At 42.0% G+C, this 25,007-nt stretch overlaps 1 protein-coding gene across 1 annotated transcript in view; it reads right to left on the reverse strand.

The window, feature by feature from the left end:
• Positions 1-791: 791 nt before the first annotated feature.
• LOC118391130 (G protein-coupled receptor kinase 6-like) overlaps positions 792-25,007 on the reverse strand; it is a 61,490-nt gene continuing 37,274 nt past the window's right edge. Inside the window, exons 11-16 of the mRNA XM_035782181.2 lie at positions 24,771-24,860; positions 23,553-23,761; positions 22,358-22,495; positions 8,346-8,483; positions 7,768-7,902; positions 792-7,441 (exon numbers count right to left, since the gene is read on the reverse strand). Coding sequence (XP_035638074.1) covers positions 7,391-7,441; positions 7,768-7,902; positions 8,346-8,483; positions 22,358-22,495; positions 23,553-23,761; positions 24,771-24,860 — 761 coding nt within the window. The 3' untranslated portion in view covers positions 792-7,390. The remainder of the gene's footprint in view (positions 7,442-7,767; positions 7,903-8,345; positions 8,484-22,357; positions 22,496-23,552; positions 23,762-24,770; positions 24,861-25,007) is intronic.

Genomic DNA, 25,007 nt, shown 5'->3' on the forward strand with positions numbered 1-25,007 from the left:
TGAGGGGGAAAAGGCGTGTTCCCTGTTCACCCTCTTCATGACTTTCTTGGTGGGTTTGGACCATGATAGTTTGTTGGTGATGGAACATGAAACTCTCGACCCTCTCCATTACAGCCCCGTCAATGTGAATCAGGGCGTGTTCGTCCCTCCTTTTCCTGTAGTCCACGATCATCTCCTTTGTCTTGCTCATGTTGAGGGATGGTGTTGGACTTGTGCTTAGCCACACAGGCGTGGGTGAACAGGGAATACAGGAGGGGACTAAGCACGCATCCTTGAGGATCAGCGTGGCAGATGGGCTGCCTCCAGGTGGTAAGGGTAGATAACATCAGGAAGTCCAGGATCCAGTTGCAGAGGGAGTTGTTTAGTCCCTGGGTCCTTAGCTTAGTGATGAGCTTTGTGGGCACTATGGTGTTGAACGCTGAGCTGTAGTCAATGAACAGCATTCTCACATATTCTCCTTTTGTCATCTGTGGATCTGTTGGGGTGGTATGCGAATTGGAGTGGGTCTAGTGTTTCTGAGTGGGAAATCAAATACCTAAAGGAATGCAGGTGTAGCGGAAATTATTTAAAATCACACTGTGATTGCTAGCTCTGCCTGAAACGCATAAGCCAAATAGTTCCCCCTTGGACCAGGGGATTTCTCTTTAGTCTACTGGTTGACTTAATTTAGATTCTTGAGCTACCAGGTACGAATCCCACCTGTTAGTCTGTCATCTATATTCTCCTGGCTCCTCCTATCTTAATTTCAAACTGTCATAAATCTCTGTTTGCAAGAATTACATAAGACAAGCCAAAGCTAAAGAAAATGTTTTATTGAAGTAAAATTCTTATGCAAAAAAATAATGTTACATGGAGGTCCAGTATGACTGTCCATGACTAATAAAGTTTCACAGGCACCTATGGAGACGGGTCAGTCAGACAGTATGAGTTGATTTCAGAGGAGAGCGAGAGAACCAAAAGAGCTCAAACAAACACATCACAGTGATACATAGCATGCACATGGCACATTTACATATCCACATGATCATCACCTCCAGGACATTTATGGCACTTGGTGTCAAAGGAAGGCCAAGAAGATCATTAGGGACCTCAGCCACACGAGCCACGGTCTGTTCACTCTGCTACCATCTAGCAGACAGAGAAGGTACAGGTGCATCAGAGCCAGGACCGAGACAATGAGAAAGCTTCTATCACAAGGCCATCAGACTGTTGGACAGCCATTACTAGCCGTCTACCTGCCAGGTACTCTGCATGGTGATACTAATGCACCATGTACAGAGAGACATTGAACACGGGTCAATTCATATACTGTTGTTTACTCACTATGTATATATTGTATTCTTGACATAGCTCATCCTAATATACCTAATACTTTACATACCATTTTATTTTCAAAATTATAAACTGTCTATACACACCACTTATTAATATTTATATTCTGGATTCTGACACTGCTCACCATCTACTTTGGATTGTTAATTGGACTCATTCTGACATTTATTTGTATACTTGAATTATTTGTGTATTAGTATTGTATTTGCTAGACATTCTACTGCACTGTTGGAGCTAGTAACATCAGCATTTCACATCTGTACACGACCAACACGTTTTTATTTGATTATCATCATTATCGACTCCTTTCATCAATCATCATCTCGGTAGCTTCCATTTGGCATATTAACACAGTAGGACAACAGACCTAATGGTCTCTAGAGACACACACAGTATGACATGGGGCCTAGCAGAGGACAGGGTGGGAAGGCAATTGAGTAACAGAAGATGGTTACATGAATGAAGTCTCCAACCTTCCACACGGAACGCCAAAGCAGAGCTGCATTACAATGCAACGTTGCAACAAATTTGACATGGATTCAGCTACAATTAATCAGACAATGAAGACTAGTGCATGGTTTAATATGGTATTTAAAAGGATATGGACATTGGACACAATATAATTTCAAATACATTTTTTTCACCTCATACACTTTTCAATTCTCTCCTCGTGAACTGTAACAAAGCGTACCTCCTAATTGTGAGGGCTTAGTGCAGTCTGAACATAGTTGGCAAAATGTGAAGAGTATGGCAACATCAAAAAAATGACTGAATATTTGAACTGAAACCAACAGTGTAAGGTAAAAACTTTAAGCACATGGTCAAAAAATAAATACTGAAATAAAATGCAGATGTACAGGTAGATAATGTAAGGAAGCACCTTAATAAGGACATGGCAATTTTGAATGCCTAGCATTAGCATAACCTAGCATTACAGTCTAGACTCACAGAAGGCTATAAAATAGTTAAGAGCGCAACATAAAATAAAAGCAACATAAATATTAAAAGGGTAAGCAAACGTCCCTGAATCCTTAAAGTCAATGTACTGTAACGTGTGTGACACATGAACCCGACTTCATTATCCAGCGCTAGCAGATGCTAACCGCCATTTCCGCTTCACAGATAGAGCCTTTTTACAGAGGAAACAGCTCAGTCCATGACTCAATACAAGACAAGCACTTCATTAGTTTTGACCCATTATTGTGCGCATACATTACATGGCCAAGAATATGTGGACACCTGCTCGTCGAACATCTCATTCCAAAATCATGGGAATTAATATGGAGTTGGTCCCCCCTTTGCAGCTATAACAGCCTCCACTCTTCTGGGTTGGCTTTACACTAGATGATGGAACATTGCTGAGGAGACTTGCTTCCCTTCAGCCACAAGAGCATTATTGAGGTTGGGTACTGATGTTGGGAGATTCGGCCCGGCTCGCAGTCGGCGTTCCAATTCAGTCCAAAGGTGTTTGATATCAGGGCTCTGTGCAGGCCAGTCAAGTTCTTCCACACCGATCTTGACAAACCATTTCTTTATGGACCTCGCTTTGTGCACAGGGGCATTGTCATGCTGAAACAGGAAAGGGCCTTCCCTAAACCGTTACCACAAAGTTGGAAGCATAGAATCATGTAGAATATGCTGTAGCGTTGAGATTTCCCTTCACTGGAACTAGGGGGCCTAGCCCAAACCATGAAAAACAGCCCCAGACCATTATTCCTCCTCCACCAAACTTTACAGTTGGGACTATGCATTCGGGCAGGTAGCGTTCTCCTGGCATCCGGCAAGCCCAGGTTCGTCCGTCAGACTGCCAGATGGAAACCCATTTCATGAAGCTCCCAACAAACAGTTATTGTGCTGATGTTGCTTCCAGAGGCAGTTTGGAACTGAGTAGTGAGCGTTGCAACCGAGGACAGATGATTTTTACGCGCTGTGCGCTTCAGCACTTGGTGGTCCCATTCTGTGAGCTTGTGTGGCCTACCACTTCGCGGCTTTCCACAATAACAGCACTTACAGTTGACCGGGGCAGCTCTAGCAGGGCAGAAAAATGTCCTTACTGACTTGTTGGAAAGGTAACATCCTATGACGGTGCCCGGCGATTTCACTGGGCCATTCTAACGGCAATGTTTATCTATGGAGATTGCATGGTTGTGTGCTCGATTTTATACACCTGTCAGCAATGGGTGTTGTTGAAATAGCCGAATCAACTAATTTGAAGGGGTGTCCACATACTTATGGCCATGTAGTGTATATTGTACTTTGACTTATGTTGTATTCATCCTTTTCAGTGCTTTAATTGTTGGTACTCTACTGTATTAACTACGTCTTTCTTTACTGAGGTAAAAATTAAGTATGTGTTTGGTAAAATGTAACTGTTCTCATACCCACTGTCAAAACCTGTTGCTTAGTGCTCTCCTGTTGGGCTTGGGAAACTAATAGAGATTTAGACATCCTCCTGACATTCAGAGAACGTTCAGAGAACTCCCTTTAGTACAGTAGCATGTTCACTCATCATGAGCAGTACCTTACCCACTGGGCACAGACATCAGTTCAACATCTAGTTTTGAGTTAAATTTGGTTGAGTTGTCAACTAATGTGAATTCCACACCAAATCTCACCATGTCATTGGATTTAGAATAAATGTTGGGTGAAAAATCCACTCTGTTTTCCACGTTAATTCAACATCACGTGGAAACAACATTGATTTAACCAGTTCTTGCCTACGTGGGTACCCACTTTGCTCAACGTTGAGAATTCTAGAAATCGTCAGGGAGGTACTCAGATCCAGACTCATTGAAATAAACTAACGTTTGTGGGCATGGCGTTGCGTTTGGCTGGAGCAAAGGGTTTGGGTAGCCAGGCAAGAAAATCTCCACAGACCTGCGACATTTGCATGCTATCTTGAACATGCACACTTTTTATAATTACATAAGACATTTGTTGTTACAGTAACCTCAATGTGGCCAGGGATGTGATACTCATTTTACTGTATTACAAAAGAAATACAATTGTTTGGTTGACAATGCAAACAAATAAACATTTAAAGGAAATATCTGCTGCTTGTGTAGTTCCATCTGAGCCACTTGCTTAAATATATTCTCTAACTTCTATTTTCTGTTGACATGAATTGTGTGATTCAGGTCTCCATTTGTTAACTGATCGACAAGTTAATAGGATATTTAGGATATATAACCAAAAATAGACATATGAAGGAGATGTGTCCTTAGTTTCATCCGTGCCACTATCTGGCTTTAATTCCAGTTTGTCTACAAATGTATACTTACAATTTGAATTAATAGGGCTAAATCAGATAACATTAAATGCACTTTAAATACAATTTGATTTAATTTAGTCATTATTTAACTTACATTTTTGGTTGAGATGGAGACATGAATCCAACTTTATATTTTACTAACTTGTAGATTCCATTTGAAATCAACCAAAGCTTGAATCGTGTGTTGAATTGAAACAATAGCGGTTGATGACTTTAGAAATGCTATATAGGCCTAAATATCATCATTGATGATATATGGTCATATTTCATTTGCTCTGTTAAACCTACCCTTGACTTTGATGACAACGGTGAATATATCAACAATCATTCTCAGAATAGGACATTAGTAACAGTTGATGACATATCAAAGTTTAGCAGGGCTTGGTAAAAAAAATCCTTAAGTGCGTCAATCTAATTAACAAACAAAAAAATCCTGTTTTTTTTTGCATCTCTATCCGCCTATTTCGGCCTCCCGCCACTGCAGTAGAAAATGGCAGAGCTACGGTGCTGTTTGTCAGACCAGGACACATCTCAGAAATCTGTCTTCTTACAAAAGCGTCTGAACGGTTTGGCTTACTAAGGAATATAACAACTCTATGGAAAGATTAAACTAAAGAACACACTGGTTTTGCTCTATGATCCCCACAAGTGTCACAGGACTGGTCTGAATGTAAACCAGTACCAGTTTTAAAAAATGAACAGAAGGTTGGAGGTAGTTTTGTGCCAACAATAATAGGGGTTAAATGTGTGTTGAAAAAACAAAAATATTTCCTGAGCTTTCTTATATCTCCTATAAATAGGACAGACACATCAAAACCTTATTCCTTATGTCTGTTTTCCCACGTATGAATGCGTTACTCAATGCGCTATAGTGGTGAAGGCCAAAATCAAGGGGGGAAACCTACAGGGGTCCTAAAATTTCAAATCAAATAGTCAAATGATGGATCATTTAGCTAACTTAAAACAATTCCATATGTTCGCTTAGTAGAACCCCCCCCCCCCCCTACAGTTGTTTTCTTATAGTGGATATTACGTTGAAGATCTGATGTTTCAAAAGGTATAAATTCAACATATTTTGAAAATTGGTTATGATATATTCCTGTGGTTGAAATTACAACAGTTGATTACTTTTTTCAAATCCAGTGTATTTTCCACGTCACAATACGTTGACTTAACCAGTTTGTGCCAAGTGGGTACAGAGTCTAGTGGTTATGGTGATACATACGTGCCCACACAAAAAACGTCAGTGCATTGCAAAAAGAAAGTGTCAGAGGTGTTTCATGGATGCAGAGACAGACAGACAGAAGCCCTCCCTCTCAGTGTGTAAGCTTGGCTCAGGAGCACATTGTAAAGAGAAATCATACTCATCTTACTTTCAGTCCTATTCTAGTTTCATGGTGGAACTGTTATTGTTGTTGTAACTTTACACCGGTAAAAAAACATTGCAAAATAAACAAAAGTAGCATAACTTTACACTGTACAGTACGGTATAGACTGGAATGTAGGCAAGTTAATTTGAGAATCACATACGATAACATGATTTGATAATGAGAGACGGGGATGGTAGGAGTTTGAGAGTCTCTTCCAATTTCCGTCGGAGTGCTGAGCTTTACATTGAGATGGTGTGACCCCTCCCCTTTGAACCTTCTTCCTCAGTCTGATAGTCTCTGGTAAGGAGGGTTCAGAGGGTGATACCATAGTCCCATAGTCTGTCAGGGAGCTCAGTCCCTCAGTCCTATTATAGTCCCACATTTACAAGGAGAATCCCACTGAGTTATACGATGCAGAGGAACACATGAGGTTCAGCAGAGGGAGGGAGAGAGAGACGCAGCATGGTCTCAACCTAGACAGACAGCTTTGTTAGATTTGATAAAATATGGTAATTATATAGAGTACCATAAACTATCAAAGGAACCTTGAATGGGAAGGAATTAACCATAAAAAATATTTGGAGGATGAAAACAAACCGGTTTAGTCATAAGTGCATCGCTTAATTAAACTCAAGTGCTCCGTGACAAACGTGTAGCCATCTAGAGGATGTCATGGTAGAGGAAACTCCAGGCCATTCTCGGCTATCCACGTCTTACGAAAAAGGTCATTTCTTACAACTGAATTACTGTATTACAATGCAGTTTTTTTTGTTTGTCAATTCACTTCTCTAGCTCATAATATGGTTGGGAACTAACATGCTTTCTACCTAAACTCAGATTCATTGGAAGACACACTTCGGACGCGAGTGTCACAAATTATACACTTGTTTGCACTTACATATGCAGTGTTTAGTCATATCTATTTCGTTTATATCAAGTGTCTCGAGATTGAACCCTAGAATGTACATAATGTATCACCTCATACCAAAAGTTCACCTTAGTCTTCCATTTCCTTTAAGCCTAGAGTTCACACAACATTCCTAATTTGATTGCCTAGAATTACATTAAGTAAATAAAAATAAAATATAAATATAAAAATAGTTGTGAACGTACACTTTTCATTCATCCCCCATTCAGAAACACAGTCCGAGCACGGTCAACACTTTTTAAAAGAGAAAGAAAAGCTGACAACACTATCAACAGATTTGGGGGGGGGGACCACAGCAGTGTTAGGCTTACCTGTTGTTGCCTCCTATGATGGGTTCTGAATAATGATTACATTTAAATGACATGGACTTTATGGCTATATACTGAAAATATACATTCCAATATTTATATAGAACTATCTTAAAGATACAAATGTGCAAAATTTGTAAACAAATGAGATCCTTGGTGTAATTGGTTGGAGGGAGCTCAGTCACAGCCTGGTGGGCTCGTCGTCACTGTCGCTGCAGTTCCCACAACAGTCCTGACAGGGGGTGATACAGAACAGATTTATCAGGAGGCCCAATAAGAAGTTAATGAGGGAAACATTGGAGCATAGATAGACAGGACACCAATATGTATGCTTCAGGAGCATGATGTACTACAGTACCCATACTGCTCGGTGTGAGATCTTACACGGTGGGTGCATGGTGGGTTATGTAGTACATAACAAATGCTAAAATAGGTGTATTCTGGTTTATTAAAAAATTGCAGTCGTCAATAAGAATACATACACTTACAGCCAAAAACATGGAGAGTCAATGACAAACAATACTTAGGCTTTCAGTTTAATAAGGTTGAAGAGCTCACCTGTCTCCCAAAGAGCCTCTGCAGCAGCCCTTGTTTAGGTGGTGGCGAGGGCTGTCCTCTCCAGTCCAGGTCCGGGGGAACTGTCCCGTCTGTGTGAAACACATTGAGCTCCTGAAAGCACTCAGACTCGATCATCTGGAAACAGAAGAAACAACATTGATCGCAACGTCAAACCTAAAATCGTTTGATAAAGTGGCATATCAGGGTAAAGGGGACTTTGAGATGCGTACCAAATGGCACCCTATTCCCTACATTGTGCACTAATTTTGACCAGAGCCTTAAGAGCCCTAGTCAAAAGTAGTAGACTACATAGGGAATATGGTGCTGTTTGGGGCAGAACCCAAGTGGTTTTTTGCCAGGCCACTGACCAGCACATTAGTATGATAAAGGTGAAGGCCATCTTGATAGGACAGGGAAGTGAAAGCATTTAAAAATAGAGCTGATTTGCCCAGTGTCTTTGTCTGACATAGCTGATAGGAAAATAAATAAATAACTAAAAGTGTTTTAAAACAGGCTGATGACAAATCAAACCACGGCAGTCATTTTTCCTTTTGGTGCATGCGTGTGTGACCTCTGACCTCCATTTGCCAGGGGATGGACACGCTGCCTGTGGACACTTTACAGTAGAAGGAGTCATCTTTGGGCTCCAACTCCACCCCCTTGACCGTGGAGAACTGCTCGATGTCCAGTACGTCCTTACAGTAAATGGCCTGGGGCTGGGGAAGCAAACATTTTATGTCTACTGTATGCACTGTACATTTATGTGCTCTGACAATGCCTTCATTACTCTTGAGGGTATTAATGTCACATGGTATATACAGTGGGTATCATAATTATGAATCTCCACTGAATTAACATTTATGTCAATCTACACAAAATACTCTGTATACTCTGGAAGATTGTTATTTTTAAATGAAAAATACAACACTAATATACAAAAGTATGCGGACACCACTTCAATTTAGCAGATTTGGCTATTTCAGCCACACCCATTGCTATTTCAGCCACACCCATTGCTGACAGATGTATAAAATTGAGCACAAGCCACGCAATCTCCTTAGACATACATTGGCAGTAGAATGGCCTTACTGAAGAGCTCAGTGACTTTCAATGTGACACCGTCACCTTTCCAACAAGTCAGTTCATCAAATTTCTGCCATGCAAGAGCTGCCCCGGTCAACTGTAAGTGCTGTTATTGTGAAGTGGAAATGTCTAGGAGCAACAACAGCTCAGCCGTGAAGTGGTAGGCCACACAAGCTCACAGAAAGAGACCGCTGAAGTGCGTAAAAATCATCTGTCCTCATTTGCAGCACTCACTACAGAGTTCCAAACCGCCTCTGGAAGCAACTTCAGCACAATAACTGTTTGTCGGGAGATTCATAAAATGGGTTTCCATAGCCGAGCAGCTGCACACAAGCCTAAGATCACCATGCGCATTGCCAAGTGTTGGCTGGAGTGGTGTAAAACTTGCCGCCACTGGACTCTGGAGAAGTTGAAATGCGTTCTCTGGAGTGATGCCAGGAGAACGCTACCTGTCCGAATGCAGAGTTTGGTGGAGGAGGAATAATGGTTTGGGGCTATTTTTCATAGTTCGGGCTATGCCCCTTAGTTCCAATGAAAGGAAATCTTAACCCTACAGCATACAATGACATTCTAGATGATTCTATGCTTCCAACTTGGCAATGCCCTTTCCTGTTTCAGCATGACAATGCCCCCGTGCACAAATGCAAGGTCCATACAGAAACGATTTGTCAAGAATGTGTGGAAAAACTTGACATCCCTAGCCGCTTCCTCAGAGCAGGCGCAGACCAGCTGGCTGGTGTGTTTATACAGACATATTCAATCAATCCCTATCCCAGTGTGCTGTCCCCACATGCTTCAAGACGGCCACCGTTGTTCCTGTTACCAAGAAAGCAAAGGTAACTGAACTAAATATCGCCCTGTAGCACTCACTTCTGTCATCATGAAGTGCTTTGAGAGACTAGTCAAGGATCATATCACATCCACCCGACCTGTCACCCTAGACCCACTTAAATTTGCCTCTCACTCAATGTCAGAAAATAACCTCTCACTCAATGTCAGCAAAACAAAAGAGATGATTGTGGACAGGAAACAGCAAAGAGAGCACCCCCCTATCCACATCGACACGACAGCAGTAGAGAAGATGGAAAGTTAAGTTCATATCACAGACAAACTGAAATGGTCCACGCACACAGACAGTGTGGTGAAGAAGGCTCAACAGCACCTCTTCAACCTCAGGAGGCTGAAGAAATGTGGCAAGTCACCAAAAACCCTCACTCACTTTTACAGATGCACAATTGAGAGCATCCTGTCGGGCTGTATCCCCACCTGGTACGGCAACGCCCACAACCGCAAGGCTCTCCAGAGAGTGGTGTGCACAACGCATCACCAGGGGCAAGCTACCTGCCCTCCAGGACACCGACAACACCCAATGTCACAGGAAGGCAAAAAAGATCCAAGGACAATAACCACCCGAGCCACTGCCTGTTCACCCCACTTCCATCCAGAAGGCGAGGTCAGTACAGGTGCATCAAAGCTGGGAAAGAGATTGAAAAACCGCTTGTATCTCAAGGCCACCAGTTTGTTAAAACAGACACCACCAGCACAGGGAGGCAGCTGCCTACCTACAGACTTGATATCATTGGCCACTTTAATAAACGGAACACTAGTCACTTCAATGCCACTTTAAAAATGTTTACATATCTTGCATTACTCATCTCATATGTATATAATGTATCCTTCACTATCTATTCTTTACCATCTATTGCATCTTAGCTGCTCTGTCACTGCTCATCCATATATTTTATACTTACATATTCTTATCCCATTCCTTTACCAGATTGTATGTATTCAGTTTTGTTGTGGAATTGTTAGATACTGCTGCACTGTCAGATCTAGAAGCATTTCGCTACACTCGCAATGACATCTGCTAACCATGTGTATTTGACCAATAAAATTTGATTTGATTTGACTAGCCTGCACAGAGCCCTGATCTCAACCCCATCGAACACCTTTGGGATGAATTGGAATGCCGGATGCGAGCCAGGCCTAATAGCCCAACCTCACTAATGCTCTTGTGGCTGAATGGAAGCAAATCCCCACAGTAGTGTTCCAACATCTAGTGGAAAGCCTTCCCAGAAGAGTGGAGGCTGTTATAGCAAAGGGGGGACCAACTCTATATTAATGCCCAAGATTTTGGAATGAGATGTTCGACGAGCAGGTGTCCACATACTTTTGGTCATGTACGGTGATTAGATAAGTATTCACCCCCCTGAGTAACATGCTAGAAACACCATTGGCAGTGATTACAGCTGTGAGTCTTCATGGGTAAGTCTAAGAGCTTTGCACACCTGCAATATATATATATATTTTTCAAGCTCTGTCAAGGTGTTAGTGGTCATGCACCAACTCTGCACTGAAGTCATTTACCAATAAGACTGAATGTTCCTGAGTGGCTAAGTTAGTTTTGACTTAAATCTGCTTGAAAATGTCTGTCTTATCAAAATGAAAAGAATCAAATAAATACATTTACTCAATAAAATTGCATGTTTTAAATTGGCTTTCTCAAAAACATTTGTATATATTCCTATACAATAATCTGTTTTCTTAATATTCTTCTGTAGTTTAAATTTTGCTAACCCCAAAGCAGTTCTCCTGTCGCAAATCCCGACTTTGAATAACACTGCTTTGGAGAGACTGATGGCGTCGACGGAGATGGCAGCATCATGACTAGCTCTTAGGAGACTTTGCAGTATTTTGTTTTCTTATGTACTATTTTTTACGTTATTAGCTCAGGAAATGGGTCATACTACATACATGAAGGGCGCTTTTTGAGATTTGCTGTATGATCGATGAGAAATTCCATATTGCAATTGTACGGTCCCTTACTAGACGTTCGCGAATGTTTGTAAAACAAGGCCGTGCACCGGGGCCAGATCTTCCGGAAAATCATCGAACGAAGTCTCTCGGACCTTCGGTTTCCGTTTGATACTTTTTTCAAATTTTGGTCATTTTTCCACCAGATGGCGAATGGAATCTTATTGCAAATGTACAAAACATCACCAATCACGACATGGCTATTTCTCCTAAACGGAAGAGGCCTCGAAGACGAAACTTGGTGAGCATAGGTTTGGACTAATGGGCTGTTAGCCCCGACAAAGATGGCGTCGAGGACTCAACGCTTTTTGAGTTAAGGCCATTTTTCTGGGATTAAAAGGTCAAATGAAAATAGAGCGCTAATTTGACTGCGTCACATCAAAGTACATGAACCAACGGTGTCAGGAAAAAAAGAAGCAGCCATTTATCTATTGTAATTTAAGAGAAATCGTACAATGTACAATTGGTGATGCTAAAAAAAAATGTCCCCCCCCCAAAAAAAAAAGTAAGATCCAGTTAGGCGTGTTCAGACGAATCTGTTAAGGTGGGTTTCGGAGCTCTGCGAGATTTCTGTGATTTTCTGAAATCACACACACTCATTCAACCCTCTGTAAATCAGTCAGTTAACATAGACTTAAAACTCAAAATTCTGTAAGAGCCTACCCCAAAGAGGATATGTGTTCACTTTCAGCTTCCTGTGTCAACCGGAAGTGCCTTAAATTGGGGTCATCGGGGCTGTTTCAAAGGGTTAAAAAGGTCAGATCTTTTCAAAACTTCATATGTGTGATTAGGCAACCCTCATGAACTGTAAATCAGTAATTTCTCCCAACAGATGTCAAAGAAAAGCTCTCACACACAAACACAAAACAGCAAGGATGGAGTGACACAGTGAAGGGCTTAAAGACACAGAGGCTACAATGGCATTACCATAATCTCTCGGCTGTGCCGAGTTCAACGGGATGCCCCGCTTGACCGTAGCTCGCTCGGTCTGAACGCAGCGACCGTGAAAAAAAAGTAGGCCCATAATGAAGCCTGGCTCTAAATGTCAGGTGCTTTTGGGTGACAGCGGGAGAACCGTTAGGGTTAGAAGCACAATTCAACCACAGGAATGTTCCTAAGGTCCTCCCGATCTGTGCAAGCCTAACCTTGACCGTGTGGCATTAACCCTTAACAGATTACAATGACATCTCACCCTATAGGAATACATTGCCTGCTCCCTTAAATTCAACCTGGAGCCTAATTGGGTTATGAATGTCGTATGAACCTGTCTTCGATGACAATTCATCAGGCCACTATGAGCTCTACCTATGTTGATTCTAAGCTTCCTGGAGCAACCGGAAGTGGTTAAATTCACCCCGAAGGTGTTTCGATATACCCAACCTGCATATTCTGAAAACACTGCATTCAACCCTGTGTAAATCAGTCAATTCTTAACGTAAAGATTTTCACCAAATTGTCAGTCTGAAATCAACACCAACAAGCGATGGAGAGAAACCAGAATCACTGCCCGGCCATCCCGAGTTTATCGGGCCAGTCAATTTCGCATTCCTGCAGGATTTTTGAGCATGTCAAATTCGTGATGGTAAATGCCCATTGAAACATATTGCAAATGGACAGCCGTGCGGCTGGTGATTAAAAATGTGCTCCTGGTAACCCATTACAAACCTTTTTTTAAATGCCTTTAGGGAGGGGGTCTACGGTTGGGTAGGGAGCACGCCACACCTGTGCCCATCCAATAGGGGGCGCCCCTGGTCATTTTGGACATTTAAAAAAAAAATCATAAACAAACAACAGTCCCACTGCTCCCTCATCATACATGACAATTAGACCATCTAGGTTGATTCAAGGCTTAACATAGTGCTATATATCATTTGGGCAGTGTACATGCCATTTGGACATGGTTCACTGACCTTTGGGTTTGTAAACCGACTTCCTATGATCGTACATGGCAAATGGACATAACATCCTGATTTGGCACTTTCAATACTTTCCTATTGCATTTGGACATTTATGGCATTTGGCAATGGTTCACTGACTTTTGACTTCTTATGAAATCATATTGCAAAAGGACAAACCATGTCTTATGGACAATTAAAAGAAATATGACAGTATGTTCATACAGTTCTTATACATGTATAATTGACCAAATAAATAAAAAAATCTAAAGAATTTCTAAAAATGATCCAGAAAGCACTTTAAGAGCAATAAGTTTAAAAAAAATGTTCTTCTCAATTTTACCCTTTGGTCTTGACTTGATGTGCATTTGCAATATGAAAATTTACCGTGGAGCGCGCCCGCCATCTATTGGATTTTTGCTGTGTGACACTTGGCATTTGCAATAAGTTTTTGAATGAAACAACGTCCATTTGAGTGGTATTGTACATTGTGTATATGCTTCGTACGGTGCCAATAAGTTCCCATTCACTTTTGTCCATTTCATGGGAGTATTCCCTTACATACAGCCGGGAAGAACTATTGGATATTAGAGTGGTGGTAACTCACCAGAACTACCAGCATTATGATTTGAATGACATACCGCTTTCCCGAGAACAGGCTCAACTGCAAAATCTTATGCTTCACGGAGTCATGGCTGAACAACAACATTATCAACATACAGCTGGCTGGTTATACGTTGTATCGGCAGGATATAACAGCGGCATCTGGTAAGACAAGGGGTGGCAGACGATGTAAATAACAGCTTATGCACAATATCTAAGGAAGTCTCAAGGTTTTTTCTCGCCTGAGGTAGAGAATCTCATGATAAACTGTAGACCACACTATCTACCTAGAGTTTCTGTATTTTTCGTAGCTGTCTACATACCACCACAGACTGATCCTGGCACTAAGACCGCACTCAAAGAGCTGTATTCCGCCATAAGTAAACAGGAAAATGATCATCCAGAGGCAGAGCTCCTAGTGGCGGGGGACTTTAATGCAGGTAAACTTAAAGCTGTCTTATCAAATTTCTATCAGCATGTTAAATGTGCAACCAGAAGGAAAACAAACTCTGGACCACCTTTACTCCACACACAGTGACGCATACATTTGCAATTTGGCAAATCTGACCATAATTCTAGCCTCCTGATTCCTGCTTACAAGCAAGAATTATAGCAGTGACTAGATCAATCAAAGGTCAAATAAAGCAGATGCTAAGCTACACGACTGTTTTGCTAGCACAAACTGGAATATGTTCCGGGATTCCTCCGATGGCATTGAGGAGTACACCACATCAGTCATTGGCTTCATCAACAAGTGCATTGATGACGTCATCCCCACAGTGCCTGTACGTACATACCCCAACCAGAAACCATGGATTACAGGCAACATCTGCACTGAGCTAAAGGCTAGAGCTGCCGCTTTCAAGGAGGGGGTTCTAACCCGGAACCTTATAAGAAATCCTGTTATGCCCGCTGATGAACCATCAAACAGGCAAAGCAGCAATACAGGACTAAGATTGAATCGTACTACACCAGCAATGATGCTCGTTGGATGTGGCAGGGCTTGTAAACCATTAGACTACAAAGGGAAGCACAGCCGAGAGCTGCCCAGTGACAAGAGCCTACCAGACGAGCTAAACTACCTCTATGCTCGCTTCGAGGCAAATAACACTGAAACATGCATGAGAGCACCAGCTGTTCCGGAAGATTGTGTGATCACCAGCCGATGTGAGAAAGACCTTTGTACAGGTCAAAATTCACAAGGACGCAGGGCTACCAGGACGTGTACTGCGAGCACGCGCTGACCAACTGGCAAGTGTCTTCACTGACATTTTCAACCTCCCTGCTCAAGTCTGTAATACCAACATGTTTCAAGCAGACCACCATAGTCCACTAAGGTAACCTGCCTAAATGACTGTGCTTCTACACCTGCATTGCTTGCTGTTTGGGGTTTTAGGCTGGGTTTCTATACAGCACTTTGAGATATCAGTTGATGTACGAAGGGCTATATAAATAAATTTGATTTGATGACTACCGGCCCATGGCACTCACGTCTGTAGCCATGAAGTACTTTGAAAGGCTGGTCATGGCTCACTTCAACACCACTATCCTAGACCCACTCCAATTTGCATACCGCACCAACAGATCCACAGATTATGCTCTCTCTATTGCACTCGACACTGCCCTTTCACACCTGGACAAAAGGAACCCCTACACTGCCATTCAAAAGTTTGAGATCACTTAGAAATGTCCCTGTTTTTTAAAGAAAAGCTTTTTTTCCCATTAACCTCTCTGTGATCGTTCGGGACGCTAGCGTCCCACCACGCCAACAGCCAGTGAAATTGCAGGGCGCCAAATTCAAAACAACAGAAATCTTATAATTAAAATTCCTCAACCATACAAGTATTTTACACCATTTTAAAGATACACTTCTCATTAATCCAACAACAGTGTCCGATTTCAAAAAGGCTTTTCAGCGAAAGCAGAACATATCATTATGTTAGGTCAGCAACTAGTCACAGAAAGCATTCAGCCATTTTCCAACCAAAGAGAGGTGTCACAAAAAGCAGAAATCACTAACCTTTGACGATCTTCATCAAATGACACTCCCAGGACTCAATGTTACACAATACATGCACGTTTTGTTCGATCAAGTTCATATTTATATCCAAAAACCTCAGTTTACATTGGCGCCATGTTCAGAAATGCCTCCAAAACATCCGGAGAGCCACATCAAATAACAAATTACTCATCATAAACTTTGATGAGATGTTTTTCATTTTTCACTTGTTCTTAATGCAACCACTGTGTCAGATTTCGCAAAAGGACAATATTTCATCATCTGAGAACAGCGTTCAGCCACGAATGCAAGCCATACAGTTACCCGCCAAGTTGTGGAGTCAACAAAAGTCATAAATAGCATTATAAATCTTCACTTACCATTGCTGATCTTCGTCGGAATGCACTCCCACAAGAAATGTTTGTTTTGTTCGTGCGTTTAGTTCACTATTCCAAAGGCACAATGCTCGAGCACAAAATCCAGACAAAAAGTCAAGAGTTCCATTACAATTTGTAGAAACATGTCAAACGATGTTTACAATCAAGGGGCAATAAAGACCCTTAGACTATTTTTATAATAAATCTTCAATAATATTCCAACTGGACAATAGCGTATTCATTAGATGAAAAAGAAGGCACGGCGCACCCATGTTACCACGCAGTAAACAACTGATTGGCCTCAGCCTAGTCCACTTAGCTCTTATTCGACACCCTTCCACAATAGAAGCCTCAAACAATTTTCTAAAGACTGTTGACATCTGCTGGAAGCCTTGGGAAGTGCAATTTGGTCCCATAGACACAGCATATTGGATAGGCAATCAAGTAAATGAAACTACACTGCTCAAAAAATTAAAGGGAACACTAACATAACACATCCTAGATCGGAATTAATGTAATATTCTTATGAAATACTTTTTTCTTTACATAGTTGAATGTGCTGACAACAAAATCACACAAAAATGATCAATGGAAATCAAATTTATCAACCCATGGAGGTCTGGACTTGGAGTCACACAAAATTAAAGTGGAAAACCACACTACAGGCTGATCCAACTTTGATGTAATGTCCTTAAAAAAAAGTCAAAATGAGGCTCAGTCATGTGTGTGGCCTCCACGTGCCTGTATGACCTCCCTACAACGCCTGGGCATGCTCCTGATGAGGTGGCGGATGGTCTCCTGAGGGATCTCCTCCCAGACCTGGACTAAAGCATCCGCCGACTCCTGGACAGTCTGTAGTGCAACGTGGCGTTGGTGGATGGAGCGAGACATGATGATGTCCCTATAAGCACAACCCCCACCTGTGGACGTCGGGCCCTCATACCACCCTCATGGAGTCTGTTTGTGACCATTTGAGCAGACACATGCACATTTGTGGCCTGCTGGAGGTCATTTTACAGGGCTCTGGCAGTGCTCCTCCTGCTCCTCCTTACACAAAGGTGGAGGTAGCGGTCCGGCTGCTGGGTTGTTTCCCTCCTACGGCCTCCTCCACGTCTCCTGATGTACTGGCCTGTCTCCTGGTAGCGCCTCCATGCTCTGGACACTACGCTGACAGACACAGCAAACCTTCTTGCCACAGCTCGCATTGATGTGCCATCCTGGATGAGCTGCACTACCTGAGCCACTTGTGTGGGTTGTAGACTCCGTCTCATACTACCACTAGAGTGAAAGAACCGCCAGCATTCAAAAATGACCAAAACATCAGCAGGAAGCATAGGAACTGAGAAGTGGTCTGTGGCCACCACCTGCAGAACCACTCCTTTATTGGGGGTGTCTTGCTAATTGCCTATAATTTCCACCTGTTGTCTAATCCATTTGCACAACAGCATGTGAAATGTATTGTCAATCAGTGTTGCTTCCTAAGTGGACAGTTTGATTTCACAGAAGTGTGATGGACTTAGATGTTACATTGTGTTGTTAAAGGGAACACTTAATTTTTTTGAGCAGTGTACAAACCTCAGATTTCCCACTTCCTGGTTGGATTTGTCTCAGGTTTTCACCTGCCATATGAGTTCTGTTATACTCACAGACATCATTCAAACTGTTTTAGAAACTCCAGAGTGTTTTCTATCCAATACTACTAATAATATGCATATATTAGCATCTGGGGTAGAGTAGCAGGCAGTTTACCCTGGGCACCTTATTCATCCAAGTTACTCAATACTGCCCCCGTCACCAAGAAGTTAAAATAACAGCAAATTGTTTAGAAATACAGTGTAGACATTGATAATGTTGTAAATGACTATTGTAGCTGAAAACGGCAGATTTTTTATGGAATATCTACATAGGCCCATTTTCAGCAAACATCACTTCTGTTCCAATGGCACGTTGTGTTAGCTAAACCAAGTTTATAATTTTAAAAGGCTAATTGATCATTAGAAAACCCTTTTGCAATCATGTTAGCATGCTGAAAAGAGAAGCAATAAAACTGGCCTTCTTTAAACTAATTGAGTATCTGGAGCATCAGCATTTGTGGGTTCGATAACAGGCTCAAAATGGCCAGAAACAAAGATCTTTCTTCTGAAACTCAGTCTATTTTTGTTCTGATAAATGAAGGCTATTGCATCCGAGAAATTGCCAAGAAACTAAAGTTCTCGTACAGCGCTGTGTACTACTCCCTTCACAGAACAGCGCAAACTGGCTCTAGCCAGAATAGAAAGAGGAGTGGGAGGCCCCGGTGCACAACTGAGCAAGAGGACAAGTACATTAGTGTCTAGTTTGAGAAACAGAAACCTCACAAGACCTCAACTGGCAGCTTTATTAGATAGTACCCGCAAAACACCAGTCTCAATGTCAACAGTGAAGAGGCGACTCCGGGATGCTGGTCTTATAGGCAGAGTTGCAAAGAAAAAAATCTCAGACTGGCCAATAAAAAGAAAAGATTAAGATGGCCAAAATAACAGACACGGACAGAGGAACTCTGCCTAGAAAGCCAGCATCACAGAGTCGCCTCTTCACCATTGACGTTGAGATGGGTGTTTTGCAGGTACTATTTAATGAAGCTGTCAGTTCAGGACTTTTGAGGCATCTGTTTCTCAAACTAGAAATTATATTCTTCGTGTCAGACTCATTAAAAAACAAATCTTCGACCAGGTCGAGGTGAGTAATCGCTGTTCTGATTTCCAGAAGCTCTTTTTGGTCATAAGAGAAGGTAGCATCAACATACTGTACAAAATAAGTTACAAACAATGCGAAAAAACACACAAAATAGCACAATGGGTTAGGTGCCCGTAAAACAGCAGCCATCTCCCCTCCGTCACCATTCTTCAGGTTGAAACTACAAGATCTGTACACCTGTATTTGAGGATTTTCTCCCATCCTTCTCAAGCTCTTTGCTAATAAGCTATTTTTGTCTCTTTTTAACCATTTAAAAAATAAATTAATAAACAGTAAGGACCTTCATTGTTACCGAGATAGAAATGGCTGCCTTTAAAAGAGATATTCAATGACTGATTTGATCTACCAATCACTGCCCTTTATGAGGCTTCTGAAAAGCTCTCGGGTCTTTGTAGTTTAGTCTGTGCTTGAAATGCATTCGGAAAGTATTCAGACCCTTTGACTTTTTCCACATTTTGTTATAGCCTTATTCTACAATTGATTAAATCATTTCCCCCCTCATCGATCTACACAAAATACCCAATTTTGACAAAGCAAAAACTGTTTTTTGGAAATTTTTGGAAATGTATTTTTTAAACTGATTTTTACATTTACATAAATATTCAAACCCTTTACTCAGTACTTTGTTGAAGCACCTTTTCAGCGATTACAGTCTCTTGTCTTCTTGGGTATGATACTACAAGCTTGGCATACATGTATTTGGGGAGTTTCTCCCATTCTTCTCTGCAGAGCCACTCTAGCGTTGGATAGGGAGCGTCACTGCACAGCTATTTTCAGGTCTCTCCAGAAATGTTAGATCGGGTTCAAGTCCGGGCTCTGGCAGGGCCACTCAAGGACATTCAGAGACTTGTCCCGAAGCCACTCCTGCGTTGTCTTGGCTGTGTGCTTAGAGTCATTGTCCTGTTGGAAGGTGAACCTTTGCTCCAGTCTAAGGTCCTGAGCACTCTGGAGCAGGTTTCCATCGAGGATCTCTCTACTTCGCTCTGTTCATCTTTGCTTCATTCCTGACTAGTCTCCCAGTCCCTGCCGCTGAAAAACATCCCCACCACATGATGCTGCCACCACGCTTCACCGTAGGGATGGTACCATGTTCCCTACAGACGTGACACTTGGCATTCAGGCCAAATAGTTACATTTCTTATTTTATTCAACCTTTAATTAACTAATAAGCAAGTCGGTGGAGAACCAATTATTATTTACAATGACAGCCTACAACAGCCAAACCCGGCAATCATGGATTCATCAGACAAGAAAATCTTGTTTCTCATGGTCTGAGAGTCCTTTAGGTGCCTTTTGGCAAACTCGAATTGGGCTGTCAATGTGCCATTTACTGAGGAGTAGCTTCCGTCTGGCCACTCTACTATTAAGGCCTGAATGGTGGAGTGCTGCAGAGATGGTTGTCCTTCTGGAAGGTTCTCCTATCTCCACAGAGATCTCCACTGGAGCTCTGTCAGAGTCACCATCGGGTTCTTGGTCACCTCCCTGACCAAGGCCTTCTCCCCCGATAGCTCAGCTCTAGGAAGTCTTGGTGGTTCCAAACTTCTTCCATTTAAGAATTATGTAGGCCACTCTGTTCATGGGGAACTTCAATGCTGCATAATGTTTTTGGTACCCTTCCCCAGCTCTGTTCCGCAACACAATCCAGTCTTGAAGCGCAACAGACAATTTCTTCGACTTGTTGGGTTCTGAGAATATACTTATTCATGTCACTGATGGAATGCTGAGGTTTTGAGGGTTTTTACATCAGAAGTGAATAGTTATCTCTAGGAGCCTGATGGCGCTGGGTGGACAGGAAGAAGACACAGGATTGCTATAGGGGAAACGGGTAGACATCTGTGGATTAGGCAAATGAGGTGTTGAGGCCAGGTCAGATCCCCTTAAGGGAGAAATTATGGTTTATTACCCTATTACTTTGTCTTCCTGTCGAACCATACTAGATGTAAGGATTGGAGAGAAGGAGGAGTGTCTAAATTGGAGTATATATACTTGTGGTGGTGGAAACATGTTTTGTCTGAATGCAGCTATATTGACCCACTGGGCAGAATAAACTTGGTTAAGCTTTCATAATGTCCGTTGAGTGTTTTACTCTTAGAATTGGAACCTAATAGACATCATAGCTTGGTTTTTGCTCTGACATGCACTGTCAACTGTGGGACCTTATGGTGTGTGCTAAATTTTGAGTCTCATAGCAAAGGGCCTGAATACTTATGTAAATAAAGTAGTGTCATATCCAAGAAGACTCGAGGCTGTAATCGCTGCCAAAGGTGCTTCAAACAAAGTACTAAGTAAAGGTTCTGATTTCAGATTTTCTTTTATAAATGTGCACAAATTTCAAAAAAGCAGTTTTTGTATTGTAGATTGAGGCAAAATATATATTTTATCCATTTGTAACATAACAAAATGTGAAAAAAGGGAAGGGGTCTGAATACTTTCCGAATGCATATGGCATTTAGTAACCGCTTTTATCCAAAGTGACTTGGGGTCATGCGGGACCTTACAGATGTTGTATGTATGGCAGACAGAGTTATTTAATTTGTAAAAAAATATATATATATTTTCACTTTTAAGGGATACCTTGGGATTTTCTCAATGAGGCCATTATCTACTTCCCCAACTCGTGGATACAATTTTTGTGTGTCTGTGTCCAGTATGAAGGAAGTTAAAGGTAGTTTTGCGAGCCAATGCTAACTAGCATTAGCGCAATGACTGGAAGTCTATGGGTATCGGCTAGCAGACTTAAAAATGGTATCCACAAGTTCATCTGACTCTGGGGAAGTAGATAAAGGGCCTCATTGTAAAAAACCTGAAGTATCCCTTTGACATTATGGAGTATTTTGTATAGATCAATGACCGAATTACATCTATTTCAATCCTACTTTTTAATGCACTAAACACATGCACGCAGTCACATCAAGTGGAGGCAGCTCATTCATTCTAACCAAGACGACTACCATATAAAGACAAAAAGGCTAGATGTTTCATGTCATGACAGCATCACTACATGTGCCACTTAATCTAAATGATGCATTATGAAGGATGACATCTGTACAGTGAACAGATTGGACCACAGTGTGTTTCCTTACATCAGGGGTGAAGGGGGCCTTCAGCCTGCCAGCCTTCAGCCTTTTAAAGTTGATGGATCGGAAGATGTGGTGGGCCTTCACCTCCGTAGCACCCTCCCCCTGGCAGCCCAGCCTCTCACTGGGCTCTTTGGCCAGCAGCTGGGCGAAGACAAGAGTGAGAGATAGCAGTGTTACTAGGCAACAAAGTAAATATGTTATGCTGTTAAATTGATGAATGATTGACTGATCTGCTGTATAGACCCAGTCGGTAATAGATACAAATGTTGCAACCATGCCCATCTGTGGGGAAAACAACACCTAAGTTACCCCATTGGCTCACAGCAAAAACTTGACATTTTCAAAGCAATTTTCTTGTCTGCTTGTTTTAGTTCATTACAAAACTACATTTAAAGAAAAGTGTGTCTAAAGATTCAACATTGCCTGCTCCCTAGCATTCTCCCTACTTAGAAAAACTTAATATTGTACGGCTTCCCTCATGCCCCTTTTCATGACGATGCTAGCAGCCACTTGAGAGTGTGAGTGCTAGTTAGCTACCGACCGGAACATTAGGCTAGCCAAGACCAACAACACAAACAAACGGACTATACTGTACAAGTTAAATGTCTTACCTGTGATTAAATGTTTTCCACACACACACACACACATAGCTACGTGTAGCCTACGCATCCCCACATTTACCACATCGAATAGCCTCAAGCCACAGGGCTCTTCTCGCAGGCTCTATTTCCTTACATGGGAGCATTGCAAACTGTGGGTTGGGATTTTTGACCTGGTTACATGTACATTTGAACAACACAGCAGCTTCTCGGCATATTTGGTTGTTTCTGTATAACATCGACGATGAAGTTGCCTCTTACAATGAGGGTCAATAGGAAAGAATGTTGGTTTTCCCCAATTTATGGGCATGGTCGAGGAAAATTCCTTATTATTATGTGGATACTGACTGGGACTATGTGTTTGGAGTTCGTTTTCAAATCATCAAAGACAACCTTCTGTGCTTATATTAGAAGTCATAAAAAAAACTGAATAAAAGCGTCCTTCATCCACGTACGTCACGAATGCAAATGTTTTTTAAACATGACGCTGCCTTCACAAATAAAAGTCACTACTATAAAGATATATTTTGATATGCAAAGCAAATGCCTGTGCCAACAGACAAAGCATGATCTCATGTTGTTGATAATATGTCCGGTACCATTTTGCAGAGGGACTTGGTGTCCTCTGAGAACTTGTCTGAGTACTCCTCCTCCACGTCTCTGACCAGCCTCTCCACGTCCTCACGTTTAATCTTCTTCTTGCGCTGCTGGAAGGGAGACTGGCCCTCGATCATCTCATACAGCAGACAGCCCAGCGCCCACCAGTCTGGGCTGAATGTGTAGCGCTCATTCTTAACCACCTCCGGAGCTGACACACACACACATTAGGATGACAGGCAAGCATACATACGTATGCGCACACAAACAGACACATGATTACAAATCATTTTAGAAGCATTTACGTAGTACTTATGACTGAACGTTGTTCATTTATACTGAACAAAAATATAAATACAACACGCAACAATTTCAAAGATTTTACTGAGTTACAGCTCATATAAGGAAATCAGTCAATTTAAATAATTTCATTAGGCCCTAATCTATGGATTTCACATGACTGGGCAGGGGGGGGAGTCATGGGTGGGCATAAGAGGGTAAAGGCCCACCCACTTGACATTCAGGCCCTACCACTGGGGAACCAGGCCCAGCCAATCAGAATACGCTTTTCCAACAAAAGGGCTTTATTACAGACAGAAATACTCCTCAGCACAACCCCAGCACCCCTCAGACGATCCCGCAGGTGAAGAAGCCGGATGTGGAGATCAAGGTCTAGCGTGGTTATACGTTGTCTGCGGTTGTGAGGCCTGTTGGACGTACTGCCAAATTCTCTAAAACGAGATTGGAGGCAGCTTATGGTAGCAACAGCTCTGGTGGACATTCCTGCAATCAGCATGCCAATTGCACTCTCCCTCAAAATTTGAGACATCTGTGGCATTGTGTTCTGTGACAAAACTGCACATTTTAGAGTGCCCTTTTATTGTCCACAGCACAAGGTGCATTTGTGTAACGATCATGCTGTTTTATCAGCTTCTTGATATGCCACACCTGTCAGGTGGATGGATTATCTTGGCAAATGAGAAATGCTCAATAACAGGGATGTAAAGAAATTTGCACAACATTTGAGAGAAATAAGCTTCTTGTGCGTATGGAACATTTTGGGGATTTTTTATTTCAGCTCATGAAACATGGGACCAACACTTTACATGTTGAGTTTTTTTGTTCTGTGTATATTGGTACTGTTCATTATACAGTACAGGAACAGTATATGAAAACAATATGTTGAATATCTTTTGTTGAATGTTGTTGAATGTACTTACCCATGTACCCAACGGTACCAACCCGACCCTTGATAGTCTCTCCCTCGGGCACATGGACAGCCAAGCCCAGGTCTGATATCCGGATATGGCCTAAAGGAACACAACACACACTGTGTTACAGTACACTGCCTAATGCTGGAACAGTTAACCTTATGTCAAATGACATGCTATCCCACAGACGATGCATACCAATGGAGTTCCCCGGGTACGGCCAATCACGACACAACAAGACACATA

Source organism: Oncorhynchus keta, chromosome 12 (assembly GCF_023373465.1).
Source record: "Oncorhynchus keta strain PuntledgeMale-10-30-2019 chromosome 12, Oket_V2, whole genome shotgun sequence".
NCBI lineage: Eukaryota > Metazoa > Chordata > Actinopteri > Salmoniformes > Salmonidae > Oncorhynchus > Oncorhynchus keta.